Source organism: Eubalaena glacialis, chromosome 11, assembly GCF_028564815.1.
Source record: "Eubalaena glacialis isolate mEubGla1 chromosome 11, mEubGla1.1.hap2.+ XY, whole genome shotgun sequence".
Taxonomy (NCBI): domain Eukaryota; kingdom Metazoa; phylum Chordata; class Mammalia; order Artiodactyla; family Balaenidae; genus Eubalaena; species Eubalaena glacialis.
Window position 1 is genome coordinate 22,219,055 of NC_083726.1, and position 14,215 is coordinate 22,233,269.

A 14,215-nucleotide genomic window follows, 5' to 3' on the forward strand; every position below is an offset into this window, starting at 1 on the left:
TTTGTTTATTTTTGTTTTTATTTCCATTTCTTTAGGAGGTGGGTCAAAAAGGATCTTGCTGTGATTTATGTCATAGAGTGTTCTACCTGTGTTTTCCTCTAAGAGTTTTATAGTGTCTGGCCTTACATTTAGGTCTTAATCCATTTTGAGTTTATTTTTCTGTATGGTGTTAGGGAGTGTTCTAATTTCATTCTTTTACATATAGCTTTCCAGTTTTCCCAGCACCACTTATTGAAGAGGCTGTCTTTTCTCCATTGTATATTCTTGCCTCCTTTATCAAAAATAAGGTGACCATATGTGCGTGGGTTTATCTCTGGGTTTTCTATCCTGTTCCATTGATCTATATTTCTGTTTATGTGCCAATACCATACTGTCTTGATTACTGTAGCTTTGTAGTATAGTCTGAAGTCCAGGAGCCTGATTCCTCCAGCTTCATTTTTCTTTCTCAAGATTGCTTTCGCTATTCGGGGTCTTTTGTGTTTCCATACATATTATGCAATTTTTTGTTTTAGTTCTGTGAAAAATGCCATTGGTAGTTTGATAGGGCTTGCATTGAATCTGTAGATTGCTTTGGGTAGTATAGTCATTTTCACAATGTTGATTCTTCCAATCCAAGAACATGGTATATCTCTCCATCTGTTGGTATCATCTTTAATTTCTTTCATCAGTGTCTTATAGTTTTCTGCATACAGGTCTTTTCTCTCCTTAGGTAGGTTTATTCCTAGGTATTTTATTCTTTTTGTTGCAGTGGTAAATGGGAGTGTTTCCTTAATTTCTCTTTCAGATTTTTCATCATTAGTGGATAGGAATGCAAGAGATGTCTGTGCATTAATTTTGTATCCTGCTACTTTACCAAATTCATTGATTAGCTCTAGTAGTTTTCTGGTAGCATCTTTAGGATTCTCTATGTATAGTATCATGTCATCTGCAAACAGTGACAGTTTTACTTCTTCTTTTCCAGTTTGGATTCCTTTTATTTCTTTTTCTTCTCTGATTGCTGTGGCTAAAACTTCCAAAATTATGTTGAATAATAGTGGTGAGAGTGGACAGCCTTGTCTTGTTCCTGATCTTGGAGGAAATGGTTTCAGTTTTTCACCATTGAGAATGATGTTGGCTGTGTGTTTCTCGTGTATGGCCTTTATTATGTTGAGGTAAGTTTCCTATGTGCCTGCTTTCTGGAGCATTTTTATCATAAGTGGGTGTTGAATTTTGTCGAAAGCTTTTTCTGCATCTATTGAGATGATCATATGATTTTTATTCTTCAATTTGTTAATATGGTTTATCACATTGGTTGATTTGCCTATATTGAAGAATCCTTGCATTCCTGGGATAGACCCTACTTGATCATGGTGTATGATCCTTTGAATGTGCTGTTGGATTCTGTTTGTTAGTATTTTGTTGAGGATTTTTGCATCTATGTTCATCAGTGATATTGGTCTGTAGTTTTCTTTTTTGTGCCATCTTTGTCTGGTTTTGGTATCAGGGTGATGGTGGCCTCGTAGAATGAGTTTGGGAGTGTTCCTCCCTCTTCTATATCTTGGAAGAGTTTGAGAAGGATAGGTGTTAGCTCTTCTTTAAATGTTTGATAGAATTCACCTGTGAAGCCATCTGGTCCTGGACTTTTGTTTGTTGGAAGATTTTTAATCACAGGCAAAATTTCTGTGCTTGTGATTGGTCTGTTTATATTTTGTTTCTTCCTGGTTCAATGTTGGAAGGTTGTGGTTTTCTAAGAATTTGTCCAGTTCTTCCAGGTTGTCCATTTTATTGGCATAGAGTTGCTTGTAGTAATCTCTCATGATCCTTTGTATTTCTGCAGTGTCAGTTGTTACTTCCCCTTTTTCATTTCTAATTCTACTGATTTGAGTCTTCTTTTTTTTCTTGATGAATCTGGCTAATGGTTTGTCAATTTTGTTTATCTTCACAGAGAACCAGCTTTTAGTTCTTTTGATCTTTGCTATTGTTTTCTTCATTTATTTTTCATTTATTTCTAATGTGGTCTTTATCATTTCTTTCCTTTTGCTAACTTTGGGAGTTTTTTTGTTCTTCCTTCTCTAGTTGCTTTAGGTGTAAGGTTAGGTTGTTTATTTGAGACGTTTCTTGTTTCTTGAGGATTGTATTGCTATAAACTTCCCTCTTATAACTGCTTTTGCTGCATCCCATAGGTCTTGGGTCATCGTGTTTTCATTGTCATTTGTTTCTAGGTATTTTTTGATTTCCTCTTTGATTTCTTCAGTGATTTCTTGGTTATTAAGTACTGTATTGTTTAACCTCCATGTGTTTGTGTTTTTTACAGACTTTTTAGTGTAATTGATATCTAGTCTCATAGCATTGTGGTCAGAAAAGATACTTGATACGATTTCAGTTTTCTTAAATTTACCAAGGCTTGATTTGTGACCCAAGATATGATCTATCCTGGAGAATGTTCCATGAGCACTTGAGAAGAAAGTGTATTCTGTTGTTTTTGGATGGAATGTCCTATAAATATCAATTAAGTCCATCTTGTTTAATGTGTCATTTAAATCTTGTGTTTCCTCATTTATTTTCATTTTGAATGATCTGTCCATTGGTGACAGTGGGGTTTTAAAAGTCCCCTAGTGTGATTGTGTTACTGTTGATTTCCCCTTTTATGGCTGTTAGCATTTGCCTTATGTATTGAGGTGCTCCTATGTTGGGTGCATAAATATTTACAATTGTTATATCTTCTTCTTGGATTGATCCCTTGATCATTATGTAGTGTCCTTCTTTGTCTCTTGTAATGGTCTTTATTTTAAAGTCCGTTTTGTCTGATATGAGAATTGCTACTCCAGCTTTCTTTTGATTTTCATTTGTGTGGAATATCTTTTTCCATCCCCTCACTTTCAGTCTGTATGTGTCCCTAGGTCTGAAGTGAGTCTCTCATAGACAGCATATATATGGGTCTTGTTTTTGTATCCATTTAGCCAGTCTATGTCTTTTGGTTGGAGCATTTAATCCATTTACGTTTAGGATAATTATCGATATGTATGTTTCTATTACCATTTTCTTAATTGTTTTGGGTTTGTTATTATAGGTCTTTTCTTTCTCTCTTGTTTCCTGCCTAGAGGAGTTCCTTTAGCATTAATTGTAAAGCTGGTTTGGTGGTGCTGAATTCTCTTAACATTTACTTGTCTGTAAAGGTCTTAATTTCTCTGTTGAATCTGAATGCGATCCTTGCTGTGTAGAGTAATCTTGGTTGTAGGTTTTTCCCTTTCATCACTTTAAGTATGTACTTCCACTCCCTTCTGGCTTGCAGAGTTTCTGCTGAAAGATCAGCTGTTAACCTTATGGGGATTCCCTTGTATGTTAATTGTTGTTTTTCCCTTGCTGCTTTTAATATATTTTCTTTGTATTTAATTTTTGATAGTCTGATTAATATGTGTCTTGGCATATTTCTCCTTGGTTTTATCCTGTATGGGACTCTCTGTGCTACCTGGACTTGTTTGACTCTTTCCTTTTCCATATTAGGGACGTGTTCAACTAAAAAATCTTCAAATATTTTCTCAGTCCCCTTCTTTTCCTCTTCTTCTTCTGGGACCCCTATAATTGGAATGTTGGTGTGTTTAATGTTGTGCCAGAGGTCTCTTAGAGTGTCCTCCATTCTTTTCCTTCTTTTTTCTTTATTCTGCTCTGCAGTAGTTATTTCCACTATTTTTTCTTCGAGGTCACTTATCAGTTCTTCTGCCTCAGTTATTCTGCTATTGATCCCTTCTACAGAATTTTTAATTTCATTTATTGTGTTGTTCATTATTGTTTGTTTGCTCTTTATTTCTTCTAGGTCCTTGTTAAACGTTCTTGTATTTTCTCCATTCTTTTTCCAAGAATTTGGATCATCTTTACTATCATTATTCTGAATTCTTTTCCAAGTAGACTGCCTATTTCCTCTTCATTTGTTTGTTCTGGTGGGTTTTTACCTTGCTCTTTCGTTTGCTGTGCGTTTCTTATTTTGCTTCACTTACTGTGTTTGGGGTCTCCTTTTTGCAGGCTGCAGGTCCCTAGTTCCTGTAGTTTTTGGTGTCTGCCCCCAGTGGCTAAGGTTGGTTCAGTGGGTTGTGTAGGCTTCCTGGTGGAGGGGACCAGTGCCTGTGTTCTGGTGGACAAGGCTGGATCTTGTCTTTCTGGTGGGCAGGACTGAGTCCAGTGGTGTGTTTTGGGGTGTCTGTGATCTTATTATGATTTTAGGCAGCCTCTCTGCTAATGGGTGTGGTTGTGTTTCTGTCTTGCTAGTTGTTTGGCATAGGGTTTTCAGCACTGTGGCTTGCTGGTTGTTGAGTGGAGCTGGGTCTTAGCCTTGAGATGGAGATACCTGGGAGAGCTTTCGCCATTTGATATTACTTGGAGCCAGGAGGTCTCTGGTGGACCAATGTCCTGAACTCGGCTCTCCCACATGAGAGGCCCAGGCTTGACACCCAGCCAGAGCACGAAGACCCTGTCAGCCACACCGCTCAGAAGAAAAATGAGAAAAAAAGAAAGAAAAATAAAGTTATTAAAATAAAAAATAAAAAATTATTAAAAATAAAAAAAAATTAAAAAGTAATAAAAAAAGAAAAGGAAGAAAAAAAAAATGGACAGACAGAACCCTAGGCCAAAGGGTAAAAGCAAAGCCATACAGACAAAATCATACAAGGAACCATACACATACACACTCACAGAAAGAGAAAAAGGAATAAATATATATATCTATATATTAAAAAAAAAAAGGAAGAGAGCAACCAAATCAATAAACAAATCTACCAATGATAATAAAGTCTAAATACTAAAGTAAAATAAACATAAAACCAGCAACAAATTGGATGCAGAAAGCAAACCGCAAGTCTACAGTTGCTCCCAAAGTCTACTACGTCAATTTTGGGATGATTAGTTGTCCATTCAGGTAATCCACAGATGCAGGGTACATCAAGTTGATTGTGGAGATATAATCCAGTGCTCCTGAGGGTGCTGGGAGAAATTTCTGTTTCTCTTCTTTGTTCGTACTGCTCCTGGGGTTCAGGATTTGGCCCTGCCTCTGTGTGTAGGTCACCTGAGGGCGTCTGTTCTTCGCTCAGACAGGACGGGGTTAAAGTAGCAGCTGATTAGGGGGCTCTGGCTCACTCATTTGGGGTGGGGGTGGGAGGGGTATGGAATGTGGGGCGAACCTGCAGTGGCAGAGGCTGGCGTGACGTTGCAACAGCCTTAGGCGTGTTGTGTGTTCTCCCAGGGAAGTTGTCCCTGGATCACAGGACCCTGGCAGTGGCGGGCTGCACAGACTCTTGGGAGAGGAGGTGTGGATAGTGACCTGTGCTTGCACACAGCCTTCTTGGTGGCTGCAGCAGCAGCCTTAGCCTCTCATGCCTGTCTCTGGTGTCCATGCTGATAGCCGCGGCTCATGCCCGTCTCTGGAGCTCATTTAGGTGGTGCTCTGAATCCCCTCTCCTTGCGCACCCCGAAACAGTGTTCTCTTGCGTCTCTGGCAGGTCCAGATTTTCCCCAGGCTCCCTCCTGGCTAGCTGTGGTGCACTAACCCCCTTCAGGCTGTGTTCACGCAGCCAACCCCAGTCCTCTCCCTGGGATCTGACCTCTGAAGCTCGAGCCTCAGCTCCCAGCACCCCCCCGGCCCCAGGGGGTGGGGGGCGGTGGGGGCAGAGAAGCCTCTTGGGCTGGTGAGTGCTGGTCGGTACCAATCCTCTGTGCGGGAAGCTCTCCGTTTTCCCCTCTGCATCCCTGTTGCTGTGCTCTCCTCCGTGGCTCTGAAGCTTCCCCACGCCACCCAGCCCCCGTCTCTGCCAGTGAAGGGGCTTCCTAGTGTGTGGAAACTTTTCCTCCTTCACAGCTCCCTCCCAGAGGGGCAGGTCCTGTCCCTAATTCTTTTGTCTCTGTTTTTTCTTTTTTCTTTTGCCCTACCCAAGTACGTGGGGAGTTTCTTGCCTTTTGGGAAGTCTGAGGTTTTCTGCCAGCGTTCAGTAGGTGTTCTGTAGGAGTTGTTCCACACATAGATGTATTTCTGATGCATTTGTGAGGGGGAAGGTGATCTCCACGTCTTAGTCCTCCGGCATCTTGAACGTCTCCCCTCTGAATCTTGTAGATTTATTGAGATTTATGATCCACAGTATGGGATATATTGGTAAATGTCTTGTGTTCACTTGAAAAGAATATGTATTCAGGTATTATTGAGTAAGTGTTCTATAAATGTCAGTTAGGTCAAGTTGGTTGGTAGTGTTATTCAATTCTTGTATACCCTTAATGATTTTCTGTTTACTTGTTCTATCAATTATTGAGAGAGACATATTGAAATCTCCAAGTGTCAGTGGGTAGGTCTATTTCTCTTTGCAGTTGTATCAGTTTTTTGCTTCATGTATTGTGAAGTTCTGTTATTAGAGGCAAAAAACATTTAGGATTCCCATATTCTTCTGATAAATCGACATCTTTGTCATTCTGAAATGATTTTCTTTATCCCTTGTAATATTCTTAGCTTCGAAATCTGGTTTGTCCAATGTTAATATAGTTATTCAGCTTATTTTGATTAGTGTTAGTATGATTTTTCTGTCCTTTACTTTTTTTCTATTTGTATCTCTATATTTAAAGTGAATTTCTTTTAGTGAGTATATAGTTGAGTCTTACTTTCTTTAATCCAGTCTGATGATTTTTCTTTTTTAATTGGGGTGATCAGACCATTGATAGTTAATGTAATTATTGATATGGTTATGGTTATTGATATGGTTAAATCTGTCATCTTACAATTTGCTTTGTATTTGTCGTACCTATTCTTTGTTCCTCTTTTCTGCTTTTTTTTTCTTTTGCCTCTTTTGGATTTTTTTAAATGATTTCATAGATTATTTTAAATAAGTACATTCCATTGTTTTAACATTTCTGAGTTTTACCTGTGGCTTATTTATTCATTAAAAATAATCCTTTATTTGATTTTTAAATTTATATAATTTAGCACACATTTATTCAATAGCTGTTGTATTCAGTACTTAGAGAAAGAGTTATTGGAGTAGGTGAATCTTGATCAGGGCTTTGGAGGAATGGTAAGGTATGATTGGTTAGAGAATCTATTGTAGGTTAGTAGAAGGGCATGATTAAAGGCACAGAGGTGGAAATTAATAGAGCAAGATGGGTGAGCTAGCAGGAGGAGCAAAAGTATAAAAATTTTAAGAATGTAATAGGAGATTGAAAATGCTTCAAGGATTGATTAAAAAAAAAGATTGGTAAAAGCCTAACAATCTTAATGAAATTGTAAAACATATGCACATTTTATAACTTTACTTGTTTAACTGTCACTTGTTTTATTCTCAGGAAGTAAGCTACCATTAAAGAAAAAAACCACTGAATTGAAATAAGGTTAAGATCAAAATAATGTTAAATCCTTACAACTGACTAATTATATTTGGCCATTAATTTCCTCAAGACCTTTTTTATTACCAAATAAATTGTTTAACTCTTATGTAACTTGATTTTTTTTTTTTAACAGTTTCTTGTTTTGAATTGTATAATGCTCTCTCTTGGTTTTATTTACTCTTGGACAGCTCTCAATGTCCTTTACATAACCTTTTTCCTGTGCTGGACCCTCCAGTATTGTTAATATCCATGGTTCTATTGTCTGTCCCATATTTTTCTTTCTTTCTTTTTTTTCTTTCCTCACAATGTACTTTCATATAGGTTCTCTGACAGTTTCAGTGAGGGCTGGGAGGTTTTCAGATTTTGAGTTGCCTTGAACTTGGGACTGTCTACCCAAGTCAGGTTTGATAGATTTTAATTAACATCAACCTTTGAGAAAAGGTTTCACCTTGCCCCCATATACAAATTATCCACTGAGGTATTTGAGTCTGATGGCCTCCCTCTTAAAGAGTCTGATATCAGGCACTCCCTTGGTTTTACCTTCTATTTAATAATAATTTGTTCTAACAATTTGTTGAACTGTGTTCTAACAAATATAATAGATGCTAGTACTATGTTCAACTACTGCCGTAAGAGCTTTGTAGGTATTGATTCATTTGATTCTCACAACATTATAAGGTAGTACTATTATTATCATCTCTATTTTTCAGATGAGGAATTGAATTTCAGAGAGGTTAAACACTTCATGCAGGGCTACCCCCAGCAAGTAATGGAGCCAGGTTTTTGAACTCAGGTAATCTAACTTCAGGGCCATGCTTCTAACTAGATATTTTTATAATCTTCTGGAGATCCTTACTTTTATGTAAATATGTCAGATACTTAAAATTCAGTGTCTCCAAACCTGAAGTCATTGTTTGCTTTCCATCTGCACTGTCTTCCCCAAGGAAATTTGCTTCTCTTTTCACATCTTTGTTAATGTTGTTGTTTTCCTTTTGGTCATTTAGGCATTAAATTTGAGTCATTCTGTGCTACTACTTTCTCCTTCCTTCAATTGATCCCTGCATCTTATTGATTTGTCCTTTTAATAACTGTTGAAGAAATACATTCTGCTCATTTTCATTGTCTCAACTTAGTTAAAGTCAGTTGTGATCTCTCATTTGGAATAGCTATTCATTCTCTTCTCAGAGATGCTTGTGTGCTCTCTGGTACCTTGATTATCTTAGCACTCTGTAATTGTTAGTTTATGTGTCTCTCTTCTCCATTAGACTCTGTTCTTGTAAAGAAGGACCGTGAATTATGATTTTGTACTCTCAGTGCCTAGCTTAATATGTGACATACAATAGGTGTACAATAAATATTTTGTGAATACATGAATTAGTTTGTCATTAGATGTTAGTTTTGATGGCTTTGATAACAGTTTGTTTTTGTTTTGTTTTGTTTTTTATTTTGGTCTACTTTTGGAAAAGTGTCTTTCAATGCCTAATTTTTTCAAAAGCTGTACATAGTTTCTGTAATTGTAGTGATCAAGGATAAAATGGATTCTTTCATGTAGTTACATGTTATCTTCAGAATATATTGTATAGTAAAATAACTTCAAAACTGTTAGAATCTTTTTATGGTTTGTGATAGTCCAAATCTTTAATTATATTTTCAAGAATGAAATATGTATTATATTCTCCTAGTAGCAATGGAACAGAAAGAAGTGTTTATATTCTTTACATATGCAAAAATATAATTTATATAAACCACTGCCATCTCAGAATGAGTGTGTTAAAAGGGAGTAGGCAGGTGTCATAAATCTTTATTCTTGGTAAAGAATATAATAGTTGAATGTTAATTGCATCCAATATTTAAGTAATGACAGAAAGTGATAGGGAATTTTTGGGTCCAAATATAATGCATGGCAGTGGGCCTGCATCTACTAATTTCTGAAGGTAGCTATATTCCCTAATGATTTCCCTGCATCAAATAAATGAAGATATTGTTCTGAGGGGAATGCACGAAAGGTGGCAGTTGTTTTCTACATGAGTAAAATTTTCATATGCAACATGCTGCTGACTGTGGGACTGTCAGTCTTCCTTTTGTTTTTCAAAGCACAATTCTGCTTAACTGTTAACTCTGTGCTTGTGCTTTATTTGCAGCATCTGGCGAGGCCCCAATGTGAACTGCACAGACAGTTCGGGTTACACTGCTTTACACCATGCAGCCTTAAATGGACATAAGTAAGTGCCACTTATTTGGACTGGAATCTTTGTGTATTTAGTTACATGTGATGAAGTTAATTATGTCTGATGGTACCTGTCTCATGTTGCCATGAGTCCCCTGGGCTTAGATGAATTTGGAGAGGCACCAGGTGTTCAATACCTGACAAGTTGAAAGTGGTAGGAATGTTGCTGAGATGATTATGTGCAGAGTGTAAGTCAGTCAAATATCACACAGGGAAAATGGAAGAAGTGACAGAACCATGTTAGTCGTGTGTACCTTTGGTGAGGGAATGGGATACATCACTTAATGACACCTCCCTACTTTTTTGGGTGTCTTCACCAAATATGGGATTATTCACTAGGAGTGAAGTCTTCAATAGAGTCTTGCTGTTATAAGCAATAGGCACTTACATGAACCACTTCAAAATCCTCAAACTAAGCTAAAATGCTTTGTCTTTGTCATTCATGGATGGTCTTTCAGGTTTTAAACTTCTTTAACCTGTTTTTCAGAAGGAAAGTGACCCTGTTCATGTGTCTCCCTTCCTATCTGTTTTTCCTTTGCTTTAATGATTCAAGTTAGTCTTTTCAGATCTGGATCATTTCATTTCACTTCAGTTTTATTAGATGTGGTAATTACTGCCTTAAAAGTGCTAGTTACCTTTTACTTTCACACTTAACATTTCTTTCATTCTGTGAATTGAGACACAAGGGACTTAGTTATACTTGATCACATTTTAAGGCCTTAAAGCTCTCATGGAAGAAACATCATTTTTGTCATTATTTATCATTATGACATTTTTATCTAACTTATTGCATAAATTGAACATTATCATTCTGTTTGAAGAATCATCCAAATTATATAAAATACCATGAACTGAATGTTTCATCACTTACATTTTTAGTATTGGAATGCCCAAATTACATTTCTTTTCATCCAGTCCTGATTCTTTATTATATCAACTTATACCATCTAACTTAGAACTTTTTATTTTGCCGAGTGTTTTTCAGCTATATGCTATCCTTCTGTAGAGTGGAAAATGTGTCCAGATCTCTAACATCTGGATCTTTTAAAGGAATTACTATTTATTCATCTTTGTACCTGAGTCATCAGGAGTGAAATCTATTAGATAAGCCCAAGCTGGCTTCTTTGGCCATCTTAGTTGTAGATTCAGGGTGGCACCATATTTCTTAGTTCCAATGGGGAAGACAGACCTATCAAATCTAATGGACAGAAGATCTTGAGCTTGACCATTTGAACTATACAACTTTTCTTGTTCTATCTCAGCTTGGCATTATAAGTATTTCTCAAAATAATATTGTCCCCAAATGGACATATCCCTTCTTGATTTTCAGTGAAGTTTTTAGTAAATGTTATTGGTTTATACATGACATCCTGTGAAGTTCTAACCATTGAGATATATTTCTCTGAGGCCTCTTGCATAATTCTTAGTTTTTATTGGCAGTGTACAAAGTGAGGATAATTTAGGTGATTGAATAGCAATCATTAAGATTATCATAAAGAGATGAGGATTTGACTATATATCTTTTAAGATCTCTTTAATTGCAGATGTTCTCTGAGAATTATATATCTCTGCTTTGCTTTTATCTAAAGGTCTCATTTATCTTTTCTTTTAAACTCTTTCTAGAAAGATTTTACTTAGTGTCATTCTGTAGGTATTGGAAAAAAGCAGGAAAATTCTAATCCCATCTCTCCCTCCCTGCTAGTTATGTGACCTTGAGCCATTTCATTAACCTATTTAGGCCTCAGTTCAGTGTACTGAATACAGTGGCTGGATATTTTTTGTTGTTACTTCCGATTATAACATTTTATGATACACTGTTTTATTATTGTTTGTGGCTCAGTTATGTACTATGATGTTACAATTCTGAAATTTGGATTTTCATCTAGAGTATAAGATTTCTTGATTTTAAATTATTTAAGTTACCAAGGACTTTTAAAATTAGAGATCATTTATTCTACCCTACCCTCTTCACTTCTTTCATTTTATAAATGGAGAAACAAGACCATTCTGGATAAGTGACTTAGTGGCCACTTAGTTATTAAGGTGGGGCTGTTTCTAGAGTCTAAGTGTTCTAGTTCCAAGTGTATGCTTTTACCAGTACTTCACATTATATCCCCTCGGTGGCTGTATGCACATCAGTTTTCTAAATTCTTGTTGGCTTTTCTCTGTCACATTATGTATTTCTTGTTCCCGTTATCAACAAGTAGTGTGTTCTCATGGAATGCTGATTTAAATACTGGCATAAGAAAAGATATTTGATGGATAAAAAAGTGTCATAGAATATACCTCAGAGCCAGAGGAGAATGGTTTATGGTTTTTCTTTTCTTTGTCTTTGCTGTTCTCACTTAGCATAGGTAATGAACTATTGTGTTGTATTCTTCCCAAGCAAAAGACATTTTTTAATGTCATAGACATTCTTCTATGTCAGCATAGAAACACATCATTTCTATCTTTATTCCTGCTGCTGTTGTATCCATCAGCTCTAGGTTGTTTTCATAAGCATTACGATTTCTAGGCTGAAGTTCATGGAATTATAGAGCTGGAAGAAATATTACAGGGTCCTATAGTTTATTCTTTTGCTTTGGGCACACGCTTTCCCCTTCCCTCCAATATATAATCTATGGCCTTGTGACTTTCCTGGTGGTCCAGTGGCTAAGACTCTGCACTCCCAATGCAGGGGGCCCGGGTTCAATCCCTGATCAGGGAACTAGATCCCACATGCTGCAACTAAGATCTAGCATGCCTCAACTAAAGATCCTGCATGCCACAACTAAAAGATCCCACATGCTGCAACTGAAGATCCCACATGCCGCAATGAAGGTCCCATGTGCCGCAACTAAGACCCAGTGCAGAAATTAAAAAAAAAAAATCTATGGCCTTCATACTACAAATTAAGCCTGTATCCTCTTTATTTTGTATGTTTTACAGCTCTTGTTTATCACTGGTAGTTAATCCACAAGTGGAGCAGCATTTTATATCTGAAATACATTATTTCATAACGAACAATTCATCTCCACTTAGCCAAATCAGGACACAATAGAAAATGTAATGTACTCTTGGTGATTTCTGAGTCATTTGTAATTACAGATTAGAAAATTTTTACCTTCAAATGATAGAAAAAACATGGTCAGTAGAACAAATTTAAATAGCGATGATTATAAATAAATTATTTCAGTAGATAGGCTAGAGATGTTTCTCTTTTTCAAAATACGGAGGATTCATTGTCTCTCTCACATATTTCTACTGCAAATTTGATTCACTTAATTCTCTTCCAATTAGCCAGCTTTCCTCCCTCCTTCCCTCCTTCCCTCACTCCCTCCTTTCTTTCCTTCCTTCTTCATGCCTTTCTTCTTTCTCTCTCTTCCTCTGTCCTTTTCTTTCTTCTTTCCTTTCCCCCTGTCTTTTTAACTAATAATCTTATCATTCCCTGTAAGGTTTTACTAAACCTGTATATTCATGTTTCATTTCGATTCTCCTTCTTTTCTTAGCAACTTGCTCCTTTTTTTTTTAAAGTTCCATCTCATTAAACTATGTTGGGTACATTGTAATTCTTGGCTACTGTTTTGGAAAATGTCAGTACTAAATTGTTATTGTATCTTTGAAATATGTATGTTATTTGATATGTGCAGGGTGTAAAATATTTTCTATTCTCGCTTCTCATTCTTGAAATATTTAATGCTTGAATCCTAGACTCCATTATCTATAATCCAAATTGTATCTCAAATTGGATCTAGAATCCACACAGTAAGCTATCTGCTGCACTTTTGATTTGCTCAGAGTAGGCTTTCTAATGAAAGAAGGGTACTTCCTCTAAAAATTTGTATAATCTAGTCCATGAAATTGCCCTTTGAGTCACCTACAAATATCTTTGGTTGATTGCTTCTTTCTTGGATAAGGATATTAACTAGTTAAACTTTGGCTTTATTCACCCTATCTGGAAATCTATGAGAGTGAATTCAGTATATAAAGGAGCTCCAGTTAGAAAATGGAGTGTATTTTCCTAAAGGCTTTTGACCATGTTGAACACATTTGCAACTTTATTTTCATTAAAGAGAAGTAAAATCTTCAAGAAAGTGTGAAATCAAGAGGGCCTTCATGAATTTGAGAATTTCATTAGTTTGTTAATACTACATCCATATGAAGATGATTTACATTTATTTCAAAATTCTTTGCATTACCAACAAACACAGGAGGATGGAACAAAGTAAATGTCTTTGGTTAATTATAGGGAAACTTGCTGTTGAGGTAAAGAAATTTGAGTGTTGAATCTTCCCAATTAATTTAATTTTGCTCAGAACATATACTGAACTTCTTAAAAGACATTTCATATTAATCAGAAGTATTATTTATGTCTGTCAGAAAATGAAACAAATTAAACATAGTAGCAAAAATCAGTACTTTTAGAATTCCTGTTTTTACCTGAACTTAAATATATTAGCCTCAAGCTACAAAATGTTAGTGATTTAAGTTGGATTATTATTAAATTTAATTTGATATTTCTGTTTTGTTCCTGGGAAATGGAATTATTTTTCCTGTGATCTCATCAACTACATTTATTTTAGTGTTTTGGAACATTTCTTATTTATCAAATGCTGTTAAGAAAGAATGCCACTTTATCTTTAAGATATAGGGATTACTTCTCTGCTTGCTATTCTG

General features: G+C 36.2%; 1 protein-coding gene across 5 annotated transcripts in view; it reads left to right on the forward strand.

Annotated features, from left to right (window-relative positions):
* The window catches only part of ANKS1B (ankyrin repeat and sterile alpha motif domain containing 1B), a 1,182,139-nt gene that overhangs the window by 183,572 nt on the left and 984,352 nt on the right, over positions 1-14,215 (forward strand). For all 5 annotated transcript variants that reach the window (XM_061206227.1, XM_061206228.1, XM_061206229.1 and 2 more), the window contains exon 2: positions 9,474-9,554. In XM_061206227.1, coding sequence (XP_061062210.1) covers positions 9,474-9,554 — 81 coding nt within the window. The remainder of the gene's footprint in view (positions 1-9,473; positions 9,555-14,215) is intronic.